Source organism: Rattus norvegicus, chromosome 7 (genome assembly GCF_036323735.1).
Source record: "Rattus norvegicus strain BN/NHsdMcwi chromosome 7, GRCr8, whole genome shotgun sequence".
Classification (NCBI taxonomy): domain Eukaryota; kingdom Metazoa; phylum Chordata; class Mammalia; order Rodentia; family Muridae; genus Rattus; species Rattus norvegicus.
In genome coordinates, this window is record NC_086025.1 from 76,229,858 (window position 1) to 76,246,940 (window position 17,083).

A 17,083-nucleotide genomic window follows, 5' to 3' on the forward strand; every position below is an offset into this window, starting at 1 on the left:
GTCAAACCTAACAACCAGAGTTCAATCCATGAACCCAAACAGTGGAAGGGAAGTTCTGATTCACAAAGTCCCTTTCACCTTACATGTACACACGCTGCTCTATCTCATTCACTCTTGAGGAGAATAATAAATGTAAAAATATTTTAAAAGAATATCTATACTAATAAATTCATACAAAATACTAAAGATTCAAAAACCAAAATCAAAGGAACAAAACAAACATACTAATGAAAGCTTAAAAGATAAAAGTGACTTAGGCCACCCTAGAAAATGCTGTAAAATGAATCAAAGCACAGAATGTCTGAGGAAAAAAGATCCAAGCTAGTTCTACTCTAAACAGAAACAGATTATAGATTCATATATTATTAAAAATCTTAACTGTGTTGGAAGCATCTCAAAATGACCTTAATATTTTCTCTGAAATTATTTCATACATGTTTAAGTTGACTAGTTCACCTGTTCTACAAACATGAAAATGTAACAAGAACGCTAAACAAAGACAAACGCTCTACCCTCAATCCAGTTGCTTTAAATCAGATTTTTCATGCTTCCAGCACAAAACCAGATCCTTTTTCCATTTCTCTGAATTGATCAATACTGGTGGCCCCACTTACAAGCCTTAGATATAAAGCTTGATCTAGGGGCTTAAATAGTACTTTATTGATTCCACATTGATTATCTATCAAGTCATCAATACCAGGTCTTGAGGATGGTCTCTCTCTCTTCACTGAGCCCCCCAGTCACTCACTATCTATCCATCTTAGTGCAGATTTGGAGTCCAGGATTTCACATGTGATATTAATAACTATCTCATAACTCGCTTTTCCAAATTTTAGTTGACAAGAACAATTTATTTCAAATGTTACCAAGGGTTACGATACAGGAACATGTGGTCTGGTTTTCACTGAAGACTGCAGCCAATATATCGAAAGAGAAGGCCTGTGTATCTGTAAGAGTATGCTTTAAGAGCTAACTTAAGGGATCTAAGTAGAAGCTGTTGTTAACTGTGAGGGCAGGCAAACATAGCAAGCTCAGAAACACAAAATGCTGAATGTAACAGCTGAAACGTACAACCTTATATTAAAACTAACACAGAAATGAGATAATAGTGGCCTCTAAAACTACTATCAACTATATTTTTTTATTCGCAACAAATGTGATTTTAAACATAAATCCTTATGTGGTAATAACTTGAAGGAAAATGTTATGGTCTAACTTCACTTAATCAACGAAGCAGACTGACTTGTAATGCTAGAAACACAAGAATAGTTGGAAATACCAAATCCCCCAGAGAAATCATATTAGTGCATAATACAACATGTTTATCATATGCATTCAAAATGTTGCTTCTATTCTTTGTTTTATCTCCTGTTGAAAACTAGTCCAAGAATTATTTTACAACACCTTTTAAATGTCAGACACATTTATCTAATAACCTAGTGAGCTATATACTAAATTAGATCCCACAATACTATCTTTTCTGGCAGATATTACATAATTTATATCAGACAGTGTATTAATAGTATGTTTTAAATCACAAGTATAACGTTGTTTAATAAGCAATGAGCCTTATAAAACTACTGCATTCAGCAACTGAAATGTGTCCTTTTCAAGGAAAAAGAGGCCAGAGATGCATACACCTTCCCAACCCACAAGAGAAAAAAAAGAGAAAGAAATTAGAATATGAGCATATACTAAAATTAGAAGTCAAAACAGGCCAGCATGGAGTAGAGAACAGAACAAGATAATGTGGCACACTAAACATTTACAGAAAGTCTAGTTTCAGGTGCAAAGGATTTAGGATTGAGCAAAACTTCCATCCGAATTACTTCTTTGGGCTTTTTAACACACAATATATATTCATGTAATTTTTCCTGTCACTACGTATTGTTCTTCAAAATATCTATGAGGTAGTTGAAATGAGAATGGCCCCACAGTTTATACTTGAAAGTTAGGTTCCTAGTCTGTTGACTCTTCAGGAAGGATTAGGAGGTGTGGCCTGTCACTGGGGTGAGCTTTGAGGTTTCAAATGGCAAAGCAGCAGGCCCAGTTTAGCTTGCCCTGCCTCACACCTGTGGTAAGAGGGAAGCTCTTAGCTACTGCTTAAGCACTATGCCTGTCCGCCTACTCCCATGGTTCCCACCAGGATGGTCATGTACTCATTCTCTGAAACTGTATGCAAGCAAATGCTTTTTTATAAACTGTCTCGACCACGGTGTCTCTTCACAGCAAAAGAAAAGTAAAACTAAGACATCAGGAATAACTTTTAAATCTGAATGTACTTGTCCACTTAGTATCTGCTTCTTCCACACTTTAATTCCTTTGAGGACAGTCACTACTTGATCCTCAGTGTCTGGCTAACACTGGCAATACTTCTTTGAAAAGCTATATTGCTGGTTCTGTTTTGATTCAAAAGGTTTGGGTGAAGCCAGAGAAAAAAAATCAGTTCTATTTAAACTGATATGTAACTTCTCGTGATTAATTCAATATACAGCAGGGCTTGAAAACTAGATCAGAGAATAAGTACTTTTCTCCCTGTGTACTGTCTAAAGATAAAGGTTACTTCTATTGTTCATTTAAATGGATTATAAATCATTGGAGTCTGAATTAAGAGATCTGCTGCATTTGCAAAATCTTACTATAAATATATCATATTACTTTCAGTTGCTATCATTCTAATCCAGTAAAACAGCTTAACACATGAAAAAGCTTTCTATATTCAATATACTAAAGATAGAATGTTACTGGTCTATCACTTCATTACTCTAAAGAGTTATAACTTACATGGATAAAAAAATTAAGTGATGGGGTGTGATTTTTTTTTTTCAATTTTGGCCATGCTTTGGAATAACCAACCCTCGAGGTACAGCATAGCAGCTGTTACACATCACAAAGTGTGTGTCAAAGAAAACTAGAATTTTTGTGATATAGTTACCAGCTGACAAAGATTTCATGTTTACTCTTCAGCTAAATAATCAATTTATACAAAGATTATGTCTAAAAATGTAAACTGTTCCCAACAAAACAATTCCTCATGAGGAACACTACAAGGTATGAGAGGATTATCAGCCTAAATCTGGTAATCCACGATGACACCAAACCTTAAGCTTTCCAGCTAAGTAACAAGAGTTCATGGAGTCAATATTTCTACAAGTCTCCAGTGTCAGAGAAAAAATGTAAGATAACAGCTGGAGAAAGGCCCAATTTAATCTACTTGCACGCATACAAAACTTTACATTAAGTAAGACTGCATGTGGTAGTTGCCAAACCATTCACACGCAGGTCAGCACACACATGCACCATTTGAAAGCTGTAGTTCTAGAACTTGAAATGCAAGTCATGTTCCCAGTGCCCCAGGATACACAATGAAGATACAGAGCATGTCCACCACCACAGAAAGTTCTACATTTTCCTAGACTTATTCTACTGAGACGACTAAAATAAATTTTTCTATAGATGTGCAGTATGTGATTAATAGAAGTTTTTCCTATGAGTCCTTGAAGCTCAAGTTAATCTAAAAACACTTATAGCCCCCACAGCAGCCTGAATGTGCTTGATCTCATTTACTATTTTCAAAAGGAAAATTACCTATCCAGATAGATAGATAATTGGAACCCCTCTAGAAATTTAGTTTAAGATGCTTTAGAAACAGACTAGCAGAAAACTGAAGAGATCCAAGAAAAAGTAAACATACAGACTGGACAGCTTTGTACATAGGTCAGTGGTTAGGTGCCTGCCTAGCATTAATTAATTATGAGGCGGCCCTAGTGTGGATCCTGGTTAGTACCAAAAGCAAGCCAAGCAAACACAGGTTAATACCTTTACCATCAACCTTCACCTTTACCAACTACATGGTTTACAAGAGTAGACATGATAGTTAGTCTACTTTACTGACACAGAAAGCTCAACTTGAAGAAACACAATAATGAACAAGTACCAGTTTATAAAGGTAAAGAGCTAGAACCAGCACAACTCCTTACCCATGGTACCTTAGAAGTCAAATAAAAAGAAGCCTTGTGACTTAACAAGTTCAGAATACATTATTATAAAAAAAAAGAATACATTATTATTATTTACAAAGATTAAATTTGTTTTCAAACACAGGAGCAAATAAAAAAGTTCTGGTCAAACAGAACACATAACCCCAAACACACAAGTGACCATAGACTATGAGGAAATGGAGAAAACCACAAAAAGAAAACCAAAATACTCAACATTCCTCTCTGACTGAAAAGAATTAAACCCAAAGAACAATCAAGACCAGGTACCACTGTCCACTAATCTCATATACCATGTGCCCGCCTTTTTTAAAATCACACAATCAATTGCATATAAAGAATAGGAAGAGAATCAATTTTAAAAAGAATGCCTGCAAACTACAACAAAGTCCTAATTCCCATAAGAAAAGCCCAGCGATCACATTACACTTCTAACTCTGACAACCACTTCAAGGACAATTCACTAAAATTAGGCAAGAATGGATGGATCGACTACCAAAACCAAATGGCATTAAGAAACAGAATTTGGTCTACATACAATTCCTCTGAGGCAAAGATTAAAAGTACCAAGTTTTTATGTTTTATATTTGACTTCATCTGTGGCCAAAAGACACTAATAATTTTTGAAACCCTAATACACGAAATTAGTTTCTAATAGCTCATGCACATTTCACAATCTTCCTAATTATTTTCTCGCACAACAGAGAAACTTTCAACTAAAATTCACCACAAGCTTTCCATGTTTCAACATTTTAGGATGTCACAGAATCTTACTATATGATAATTTAAATATGTAATTTAATAAACTAAATTAACAGAAATTATTACCAAATGTAGCGGTCTTTCAACAACATTTTCAATTTGCTAAGGGCTAAGTCATTTGACCCACTGTTTAAAACCATCTTACCTATCCCTTCATAATGAACAACAAGGTAACTGAAAGTAAGCTGAAAAGTCTTCAACTTGTCACTTTCAGAAAACTATATTCTGCCAGTCAAATAAAGACTAAACATTTCTCAAAATGCAAACATGTTAAAATTTTCATAATTAGCATATTACCTTTTCTCTTAAAAAGAAAAGAGAAATAAATATGGAATTAACTGAAATCTCACTATATAGAACATTATAATAACTGGCAATTTCCAGAGATTAAAGGTAGGAAATGTATATGCACTCTGTGTGCTCTTACTTAATGCTGATACACTGGTGGATACGACAGAAAGTCTCAAATATGAAGAGACGGGCATTCTCAATGAAGTCCTCAAGACATGCTACCAGGAAGAAGTCATTCACAAGCACCTAGATACAGAAAATATATTTAAAAATTAATCATGCTCACAACTGTTTTTAAAAACTTGACTCACTTTGTCTACTTCATTGCTTCATTTAGTATCTAAAAAAAAATCCCACTGCATAGCACTTTTTAGAATGTTGCTCATGTCCAAATCCTTAATAATTTAAACAAAGAATGATGAAAAACAAACAAACAAACAAATAAAAAACCCCCAAAACAAAAAAAAAAACCTCTCCAAGTAGCCCAAACGTCTCCTTGTTTTTTTGATGATTTGAGGTAACAGAGCAACAGAGCAACTTCCTTGATATATATTGTTGTATACAACACGCTCTAGCTACTTAAAAATAAAGAATGAACTAAGAGAATGAACTTTCTACAACAAGATGGTTAGGAAATATTGCAATGAATAGCTCCTATTTCAAAGAGAGTAATAATTAAAAAAGCTAATTTCAACAGGAATGTACAAGTAATGTGTAATGCTCACATGGTTACAGTGACAAACTATCAAGCAAGATTTTTGTTTTCCATTTTGACTAATATTCAAACTTATCACAATGCATATTTATATTTTTTTCCCTTAGAAACTGAGAATTGTTGTTCCCCTAATTTGATTTTAAAAGACAAAACTATCTGAGGATGGAGTTGCACACCTATAACCCCAGCACTCAGAAAACTAACGTACAAAGATTATGAGCCTAAGGTCGCCTTAACCTAAATAGCGAACTGTGTACTCACCTCACCTAATCCCAAATATGTTGCGAATATGAGCGAATAAATAGACAAATAGATATGGCGAGGCCAAAGATGGCTCAGTGGGTAAAGTGCAAGGCATGCAAGCCTAACACCAGAATTAAACATCTGGAACCAATAGGAAAACAACAAAAGAGGCTCCACAAAGTTGTCCTCTGACTTCCACATATGAGCCCACATGCACTAAAAAAGGGAAGCCTCTTTAAAATATAAACAAACCACAAAAAACAGCAAAAGAGCATGATGGTGCAGGCCTTCATCGCCAGCACTTGGGAAGCAGAGCAGGTGGATGGATCTCTGTAAATCCACACTGACCGTTTGGTTTACATATCAAGGTCCAGATTTGCTCTGAAAGAACTTTATTTTCAACTAAACAATAGAAAAAATTAGGTATAAAATTCATAACTGAAATAAACTGTCTAGTTTATAGGAAATGTTAAATTTAATCTTTTGAAACACCAAAGATCATGGAATATAACTCCATCTATAAATAAAGGGATCACAGTTATGATATGCATGCACATGTGAACCAGGTTAGAAAAACATAGAATTAAGGGGACTCAGATTAATTCAGACAGTTAATGTTTTAATTTTGCTAACCAAAAGAAGACAATGTCAATTAGGTGACTAAATTCTATCAATAATATGCCATTTAGTTTATTTTTTCTTATTCAATTACTTCAATACTTTATCAGATTCGAAATTTAAGAATGTAAATTTCTTAGTAAAAATTCATACTTACTGATTCACATTCTCTTAGCTTTTTCTGAGCTCCATCAAAATCAAAGTTAACATATAGGCATTCAACAAATTCTGTAATTGGGTCTTTATATGTGTAAGACTCCTACAAATTAAGTCAAATATCCAGTTAGATCTTGTTCAACACTGTTTCACATAGTGCCAATAAAATATCCCAATTCACAACTAATAATCCAATGTCATCTCAAGTTACCCATTCTAACTCTTACCGCAAATAATACAGTAAGTGTGCCACATGTCCAAATTAAAAATTTCTAACTCTCATCTTAGAATTATTTTACAAATTTTCAATTCTAATACCTAGTCTCCTCTAGTCAATAAACAATGATGTTCTTTTCCAGCTATGAAGATATTCCCTACAATAACAATCACTTCTTTGTATAAATGCACTCTTAGATTATATCAGGTTTCTTTGGCTTTTTTGGTATTCTGTCCCCCATCCCCCAGAAGCTCCATATAAATTGAACAGCAGGGGCTTCTGCTGACATTAAGAACTATTACTACATTAGTCTATTTAATAGGTCACCATCTGGAACAGGCAACAATTTCATGAACCATCAACAAGCAACTCCACCAAGCTAATCACTTATCCCATATTTATCATAAAGATACCTGTGAATTTGCAAAAGTAAACTTAGGGCTTGCCTCTCTTCTAATTTCATGTAGACTTCCCTCTTACCTTATACATTTTCACCTAAGACCCCAGTGTCTAGAGATTACACCTACTGTCTTACCACTTGAAGTTTAGTTTTACCTGTTGAATAACTTTCACTAGGTCTTTCAGCACCTGCCGGCGTTTCCGCACATCTTTGTTGGTTATGACGGCAGTGGTCAAATAGCGGAGAATATGTGGACACATTGTCTGAATTGCATTAAGGTACCTAAGGTAAAAATACAACAATTACTTAATATTCACCAAATTCTCACAATTTTTCAAGTCTATCATTCAGTGTGAACTAAAGAAAACATCTAACACCATTTAGTCTAAGACTGCAAGCATTCAAGAATTATATTTAAGTATTACAAGAGAATAACCACCTGTAAAATCAGCAGAATCCGATGATGAGAAACTCAATAGGAATATCACTATCACCAATTAAGAGTGAGCTGAAAAACTCATCCAGGAGTCTAGGAAGTCACTTATCATTGCTCAATAGATGTTGGAAGGAAAGTCTTTAGATGCACTACTAGTTGATTCCAAGACTTTGAAAACACTTAGGAATGAAAAAGTGTAAGTGCAAAGTACTTCTCATAGTCAGAAAACTGGGCACTTAAACAAACCTAGTGATTTTCTGATGTACAAGTACAGAGAGGATATTACTGCAGTATTATATGGCCTAGACTGAATCAGTAGCAGTGGCAGTAATGGAAAATAGGAGTAAGTCAAATAAAAGATGAAAGTCAATGGGGCCTTAGCAATTATTTACCAGATCATGTTACTGTTTTGACAGTGGACAAGGCTCTAACTCAGATACTATACTGAGTTTAGAACTATCTGTCTGTAAAAACCGTATCTCAAAGATACATACATACATACACGCACACACATCTATATATACATGTACAGATAAGGTCTAAACCACCAACTCAGCTCCCATTAATAAGCTGACTCAGAAATTGCTCCCCCAATTATATACTTCTTAGAAGATGAATTCCCAGCCATCTTTTAATATTTAAACTCCCAAGCTCTCCTTGACTAAAATGTGTCTGTCAGTCTCTCTCTCTCTCTCTCTCTCTCTCTCTCTCTCTCTCTCTCTCTCTCACACACACACACACACACACTCAAGCACACACATCACTATATTATAGATTGCTGCTAAGACTTCAGAATTAGTACTTAACACTACTTAGTTCCGCCTTCTTGCTTAAATGCCCCGACTAAGGTATAAAAGAATAAAACTTCAAGGCAGAGAACTGAAATGTAGCAGCTAACAGCTATATCTTCTGAAAAAAACTGAGTCCTATTTTAAGCAGCAAATTACAATATTCATGTGAAACAATAGTTTACTTGATAATCTGCCTTTTTATCAGGTTTGAAACAGTTCATTTTAGTAGGCATTTATGGAATTTGCTTAACATTTATCCAAAATCTACAAATTTATCATACATGACGCTAAACTTGTATTCTTTTTCCTTATTGTAAACTTTGTTTACTGTATGTTTTCATATTCCTAGTGAGTCATACCCTTTAGAAACCATGTTTCTGAAAATACATGCCAGAAACTGACAAAACTTTTGTTAAAATTGGGATTATGCAGGTATTTACATAAAGAGAAGTCAAATTTCTAAAATATTTGACATATATATTATTTAAGTTTGTTTCAAAAATACAAGTTATGAGACAATAAATTTCTTCATTATTTACACTAACTGGTTTGAATTTAGAAGCACTTATAAAAACTGTTTGCAAAGGAACTAGGCATGACAGCACAGACAAGTTATTTTTGCACTTGGGAGTAGGGTGCAGAAAAATCAAATATTCAAGTCTTCTTACTACTCAAATTCACGTTAGGTTCCATGAGACCACCGTGAAAAAAAATTAGTGAATAAAAAATTCAAAATTTCATCATTTCACCATACATTTCTTAAATGTTTATTGGTTAACACTGACCTACAGTAAGACTTTCAAATATTTAGTATTTAGTCATTTCTGGGTTTTCTATAATGCTGTGACTCAAATTCAGGGCCTTACAGAAGCAATGCAAGCTCTACCACTAACCTGCAGCCCCAGTTATGATAATTAGTTTCTTAAATACATTTTTTTTTTTTTTGCACAGACTCTCTTAACTAAACACTGTCATACGGGAGCACTTTATTGCTAACATAATTCAGTTAAATGGTCTTGATATTGCTTCCTAGCACGTGACTACATTACAGTATCACTTCCAATGTAATTTGGCTGAATGAGTTTAGAGGCCGGGGACTTTCTTTTGTGCTTGCAGTGAGGGCTGCAATATTCTAGAACTGCAATGTGACTTAACTGCAGCTAGGAAGGTCTGCTTCTTGTTTTAACTTTTGACATAAGGTAAAATGTACAAAGCTGAAAGTTCTGATCGATACCATGCTGTCATCTAAATGACTTTACTGAAACATAAATTTTACATGAAAGCACTGTTCCACTTTGAAATTTCAGACTGCACATTAGACTGCATAAGTGCATCTTAGTATCAAGCAGCATGTGCCGACAGCAGCCCAAGGACAGCCATAACTCAGAAAACATCCACCTTCTCCTGGGCAAATCAGCAGAGCCCTCGCCTGAGCAACCATTCCAGTGTTAAATGGTTCATTTGTTCTGGTTGTGTATCTTTGCTGCTGAATAATTAAAAAAACAAACAAAAAAACACAACACAACAAAACAAACTGAATCCCTGCTGGTAAATGACAGAAACTTTGTTGAACATCATTTCCATTAGTCTTTGTGAGCAAATTCTGCTGGAATAAAATATTATAAATTTCTTAATTTTCTTCTAGCTGCTCTGCTGTCAGTTGAGACTACTGTAATTCAGTGGTTATAGTCTGGGATGAAGATATACCCACTAGCATAGCCATATTACCAATTCAATGTTACACATTTTAAATCAATTCATTCCCATTGGGCCTTAAAGGCACAATCCAACTATTTGTTGTAGCATGAGTATGTATGCATATGATACACACACACACACACATACACACACACACACACACACACACACACACTTATCCTAATATCTGGTGTGGTGGTATATCCATGATTTGAAGAAAGATGGTCAAATTTAGGTAAGAATGAGGTACAGAAAAAAAAAAAAAAACCCTCAGTAAAACAGGGAGAACTTTTAAAAAGTAAATGAAAAATAAAATTACTTCTGCCCAACAGAATAGCATCTTTCACAAAATTCACTGAGCAGTGTGCCCATTTATTATAGACCCAAAAACAAACCGAAAGCTGGACACAGCAAACCAATACAAAAAGGATTCTCCCAAAATATAACCAACCACCTCACCGTTTTTCCATTCCAATAATTTAGCATAGGCCTTTATTCGTCACACTTGAATATACACTCACCCCTCTGTATTAACAGGTGATTAGTTTCAAATGTCATTGTGTGTCAAAATCTACAGATGTCAAAGTCCCTTATAGAAATATAAGCTATTGTTTGCATACACTCCTGTATAACTTAATCTCTAATTACCTGTAATATGCAATATATAGATTTCTGTTTGTAGTTACTGCTGCATTATTTACAGAATGATTCTAAGAACAAAATATCTACATATTCAGTAATGATGGAATTTTTCTTCTCATGTGGTTACAAACATGTAACCCAGAGATGGAGACTGGCTGTATACTAGAAAACCGAGGACAATGCAAACTGACTTAATCCTTTAGGGTAAGCCCTGAGTCTACATGCTATCTGTATTGTTAGTTCAGAGATCATTCTTTAAGAACAATTCTGAAGAACCTACAATAACAGCTACATGTGAAGCTTTCTAATTAAGGGTGTGCACATACACACGTACGTGCGCACCACACAATCACATAAAAATCATTTATCAAGGGGCTGGAAAGACGGCTCAGTGGTTTCAAGAGCACTGAGTGCTCTTCCAGAGGTCCTGAGTCCAAATCCCAGCAACCACATGGTGGCTCATAATCATCTGCAATGCCCTCTTCTGGTGTGTCTGAAGACAGCTTCAGTGTACTTATAATCAATCAATCAATCAATCTTTAGATCAAATCATATATCAAAAGTAAAATTAACAGCGGTGTAACTTACTGTGGTTGGTAAAGGAAGAGATCAATAATATTATCACGGCCTTTTGGATGGTTGAAAAAAACAAACAGAGACCAGTGAATGAGCCATGTTCGCTGTTGAAGAGACTGGAGTGGAGAACTCACAGACTGAAAGATTAAGAAACGTACATAGAGGAAATATAAGTACATGAAAAACAGACATGCAATAAACACATGATTTCAGAAGTGTAACTAAAACGAGGCTCTATTCCAAGCTATCCTAACTATGCTTTATGATCAAACATAGTTGACCTCATGCCTTTTCCATGATCTTTGATGTTTCAAATTATTACACTCTTATGATTACCTCCAAAGATGTTTTAAAACCAAGGACAGAAGCAAGCGGTCCTTAGGAGACGCTGACAGGGCGGTATCGTTTTTCAGTGGCCTGGCAGGTGAAGCCATCACATCAAGTGCGACCATTTTCAAGGTTAAAGGAACTTATCCACTAAGTGAGTATTCAGTCAAGGCAATACCACAAACAAACAAAAAAACAAACAAATCAAAACAAAATATGAAGGTTTTTTATTTCTTTTTTCCTTCTTAGAATGTGCAGTGTTGTTCCATATCAGAAAACATAACAAGTGCAAAGTAATTTCAGAGAATCAATCCAAAACATGTGACTTACATTATTGTCTATGGTCTCTTTTAATCGAGTAAGGTCTTCCATGGCTGCATCCCAATTCTGCATTAATATTTCAGAGGCCAGTTTTCCCCAGAGTGAACTTAAAGCATTTCTATCTGTTGCTGGAACCTATATGAATAATTAGTTAGAGCCTCGATATTATACAGCAAGAGCAAAGGTACATTTCTACCCACTCCATCCATCTAGTCCACCTGCAGACAGATCCACATTATCTCCACCGCAAACTCAGTATCTTCAAGGCGTTACTCAAACACAACAGTAAACTACTTAAAATAATTTATGTAAAAAACTTAGGCTTTTAATATCAGGCCGTTATTGTAAAATAAAAGGTGGTTTTAAAGCTCGGAAACAGCAGCATCACCTTAGCATAATCCACTTCAGATAACACATAGGCAATAGAATTCCGTATACCTACGACTACTGTAAATCATGTTAGAGTCAAAGGAAGCTAATGTTAATGAATTAAAGATATAAGAAACAAAGCTCCTGAATCTCATTTGCAATATAAGAAATAAAACAAATACTAAAACTATTTCAAAGAGAGTACAGTAGCACATTGTTATCTCAGCATTGGGACAGCTGAGGCAGGAGGGATCACAAGCTTGAGGACAGTGTGGACCACTTAACAGATCTTGACTCAAGAAAAGAAATAATACAAAAATATGACAGAAAATAAAATGTAAAATACAGGCCTACTGGTTTATAAAAGAAGCTACAGATGAATTACATTCAAAGATGTAAGTAACTACCAAACTAATGATAAAAATTGCTAAACAATATTCCCTTACAGCACATCAATGGGAACACATAAAATGAATCTGAACTACATCATGTGTTAAAGCAGCAAAAGCAAGGGAGGGTATTCGGGAAGATGAAATTTTGAACTCACTCTTCACCAAAGCATTTACACAACAGAATGTGCCTGTAATGTGTATCATAAATTAAAATACAACTACACAGTGTGATTAGAAAGTCGGCCAAGTGGTCAGCTCTGCCACAGCTACCTCTGAGGATGAGAGAGAACCTTTCTCATTTGGTATGCAGCTTCAACAGAAAATATACTGCCTAACACATGCTAAGGGTCCAGGAAATGTGAGCTTATTGAGATGAGTAATTTATAGCACTTTGACATAATTGTTATTACCATTTGTAGTAATTTTCACAAATGTTCTTGAAAACATTTAACTCTCAGAGCAGTCAAATAATAGAAATATCTATAAATTAAAATTTGAAACATGAGCAAGAAGCCACCTGTTCCAATTTTTATCATGAAGTATACCTATAATATGATTCATACATAAATATGCAAAATTGCCTATAACCACAGTGCTGGGAGTGGGGACTGCGTGTTAGTCTAACACCAGGCGCAGCTAAAGACTGTCTCAAAGGAATAATGCATAGTGGTAGATGGCATCCAACATTACTCTGCCCACACATGCACCAATCCTGAGTACAAATACCTATCCCACTTGATACACAATTTCATCAAGTCTAATATGCTATCAAATTTAATACGCTTTGTCTATCTAAAACTAAAATCCCAATATATATTACAATTAGAGACAGGGAAGAATAAGCCATGCCTGGGAATCAGTATAAATAGATACCCTTTAAGCTGACAGCCAACAGGCACATCAGAGCCAAAACTGTGGCTCAAGCCACCACTCCCCAAGGTGTCTGGGCATCATGGAAAGTACTGGTAAATGATCTGATATGCCACTGACAGTCAATACATCTTCAATTCTAACTGGGAGGGGAAAAAACTCTTAAAAATATAATAAGAAATGTATTTTAAAATCACGTTTACCACAATAGTTCCTTAATGGTCACATTTCTGAGGTAAACCAAGGGCTCCACAGTGAGGACAGATCTTTAATGAAAATTCAGTAGAACTCTTAAAACAAATTAATATTCAAACATTTCTATCAACTTTCCTGATTTCATTTTAATCAGCACACTTTTGGAGCAAAGTGCAAAGAAGTCTCACATTCAAACGAACATTCCCCGACATATTCGAAAAGCTACCAACTCTTTAAAAAATAAATCTAGGGTCACACAGCTTTAATTTATAAACACTGACCTACAATAGGTCATTTGGAGAGTCAAATTCTAATCTCTGCCCATAGTTACAATGGCTCTTTCATAGCTTATGTTTCCTTAACCATAGATTTAAAAGAGAAACCAACCACCAGGAAAAACAAAATCTAGAAATGGAAAAAACTAACAAAAAAAATAACTAAACTAAAACATGAATTTTCATCAAAATCAAAACCAAGATTGTCAGTTTTGCTACTAAACTTTCAAACACCTAAGATTTTTAATGGCCATATCTAAATCAAGAAAATATAATTAACGTCTAGTCTTCCTTTCTTTGCACTAAGTAACAATATGCCAAGAGAAAACAGCTTCTACCTAGCTCAAATCTTTTATGCTATAAAATGAGATAATTTTTTTAGTGACTACTACATAAATTTTAAGAAATTTTATTACTTGAATTCCAATATAGTATATTTTAGGAATAATGAAACAGCATAGAGTTGAATGTTTCTTAAAGACAGAGTAATACATGTCATAACTTTTCAAAGTATTAAAACTCCCAGTTATAAAGCACACACCTATTTATTGTAGAGATTCTTAGACTAATTATAAAGCCACACTACATAACCATGACACTCCTAAAGCTAAAATATGCTATACGTGGTGGGATAAAAGCTTTTTGTACAAGCTTAGGAAGGTCTGTGACCCCCAAAGGGTTCACGTGCACTGCCCTGGCTCAACTCCATGTCATTACAGTTGGCCCTTCACAGCAACCTGCTTTCCAGCATGGATATACTAGAAGTTTCAATATCTGGATTCCAGCAGTTACCTTAAGTTTCCATGTCTTAGGAAAATGGCACGTTCACTCACTGACCAGCAACAATAAATTTACTGTGCAGGAACTCTAACATGACACTAAATCTTCATTCTCAAAATTCACTCCCAGCAGTAACAAATGATATGAATAACCGGCTCTTTTCATGTACCTGTAATCATACCAGGCTTCTGGCTCTACAGTCCTAGCTTAAGCTGTTTATATTCTCAAAGTAATCAACTTTTGCTCTCCTAAATCTCTGGTAACATTCAAGGTAAAAGTGATGGAATTTTCTGATAAGTCACTCCAAGTTTAACATCAATGATTACTTTCAGTGCACTGGCAGGCAAATCACAGCTTATCCGTAAATGAAGAACTCATTGCAAATGAGCGAAAGAGAAAAATAATATTTTAAATCTAGCTTAGAAACAAACGGAAAACATTTGTTTCCTTGAAGGAAGGATGGAGGTAGTATTAAAAACTAAAGTTCCCTGTACTATTTTATTTTAGTGTAGGAGATATCTGAATGAGTAACACTGATCTACCCCTTGAACTACCCCCAAACAGGAAACTTGAATTTCATTGAAGGCACCAAAGACAACACGGTCCAAATGTTTTTCTTTGTGACATATAAAGCTAAAGGAAAAAAAGCAACAGAAAATAACAAAATCTAAGACTGGAAGACAAAAAGTCCCTGTCTTAACGAGACTTTTAAGTTCTAGGATAAACTAGACAGACCACTGGCTTTGGTAATTTGCTCATTAATCCACAGTGAGTAACAAATTATAACTTCTCAGATCAAAGGCTAGATAAGACATTTTGATTACTTTAGAAAGTTACCTATTACTGTAACTGTCTAAAAAGAAGACAGAATGGAAAAACCTGTTAAGTTGAAGGCCTGAGTTTTAATCAGGCCTCATACAACTTTCTCTCCCTTCTGCAAAAGCCCCAAATTTAGGCAGCGACCCAACAGACTCCAATGCCAGTTAGCAACACTGCTAGAGCATGTCTCCATACCTCACTTCTCTCACTTTCTATTAATGGGAATATGGGTAAATAGAAATTAGGTCAGTATTAAAACATAACATCTTAAAACATACAGGATCACAGTTGTTCAGAACAAGGAAAAGATTAGGTAACATGCTCTGAACTTTATAGTACCACAAAAATCCACTATTAGACAGAATTCTGCTAATACAAAAATCCGTACAAGTTATAAGCTAATAGTATCCTATTTTGGGATTTCGAGGTCAAATTAAAATCTTTTTAAATTTATTTTTAAGTTGTATTAAAAAACATTTTTGTGCATGGATGCAGGCTGTCATAGCCTAAGTGTAGAAGTCAGAAGACGACTTTGTAGAGTTGGTTCTCTCTGCACCCTCATGTGGTTTCTGGGGATCAAACGCTGGTTGCCAGGTTTGTACTGCACAAGCCTGTGATTCTGTTCCATCTCACAGCCCTCTCTGTAAGTTGAGGACCCTAACAAGGTTTTCTATTTGGCTTTTGTTGTGAAGCCACCCCGACCCTGTATTTCTAAACCTAAATTACCATTCTCCTTTGTCAATGACTATTGTAAAAATTAATAGACTCAAATCAAAGTTCTGGAAGTACAGGTAAAAGGAAAAGGAAAACAAATAAACAACAAAAGGGTACTTACCAAAACTCTAAAGAAGTAAAGATACTCTGCTGCTCCAGAGTAATTTCCACACTCATATTGGAATTTTGCGTATCTGTAGAGCGTATCTAAGTACTCCTGCCTAAACTAAGAAGAGAAAAACCTTTCATAGTTAAGTTACATAATTCTGTTCATTTAACTCTTTTAGATGAGCAAGTAAGTCAATTCTTTTAAAGTCTCCCTACAATTACCACCAATAATACCACAACCAGAAAAACATGTTATTGTATGTATGTATGTATGTATGTATGTATGTATGTATGTATGTATGTATGCCTGCCTGTGTATGTGTACATATACACACATGGAACTGTCAACTCAATGTTTTGATCTCAAAAG

The 17,083-nt window shown here is 35.0% G+C and overlaps 1 protein-coding gene across 2 annotated transcripts in view; it reads right to left on the bottom strand.

Annotated features, from left to right (window-relative positions):
• Eif3e (eukaryotic translation initiation factor 3 subunit E) overlaps positions 1 to 17,083 on the bottom strand; it is a 32,780-nt gene that overhangs the window by 5,291 nt on the left and 10,406 nt on the right. For both annotated transcript variants that reach the window (XM_063263243.1, NM_001011990.1), the window contains exons 5-10: positions 16,727 to 16,831; positions 12,201 to 12,326; positions 11,556 to 11,680; positions 7,556 to 7,682; positions 6,785 to 6,886; positions 5,188 to 5,297 (exon numbers count right to left, since the gene is read on the bottom strand). In XM_063263243.1, coding sequence (XP_063119313.1) covers positions 5,188 to 5,297; positions 6,785 to 6,886; positions 7,556 to 7,682; positions 11,556 to 11,680; positions 12,201 to 12,326; positions 16,727 to 16,831 — 695 coding nt within the window. The remainder of the gene's footprint in view (positions 1 to 5,187; positions 5,298 to 6,784; positions 6,887 to 7,555; positions 7,683 to 11,555; positions 11,681 to 12,200; positions 12,327 to 16,726; positions 16,832 to 17,083) is intronic.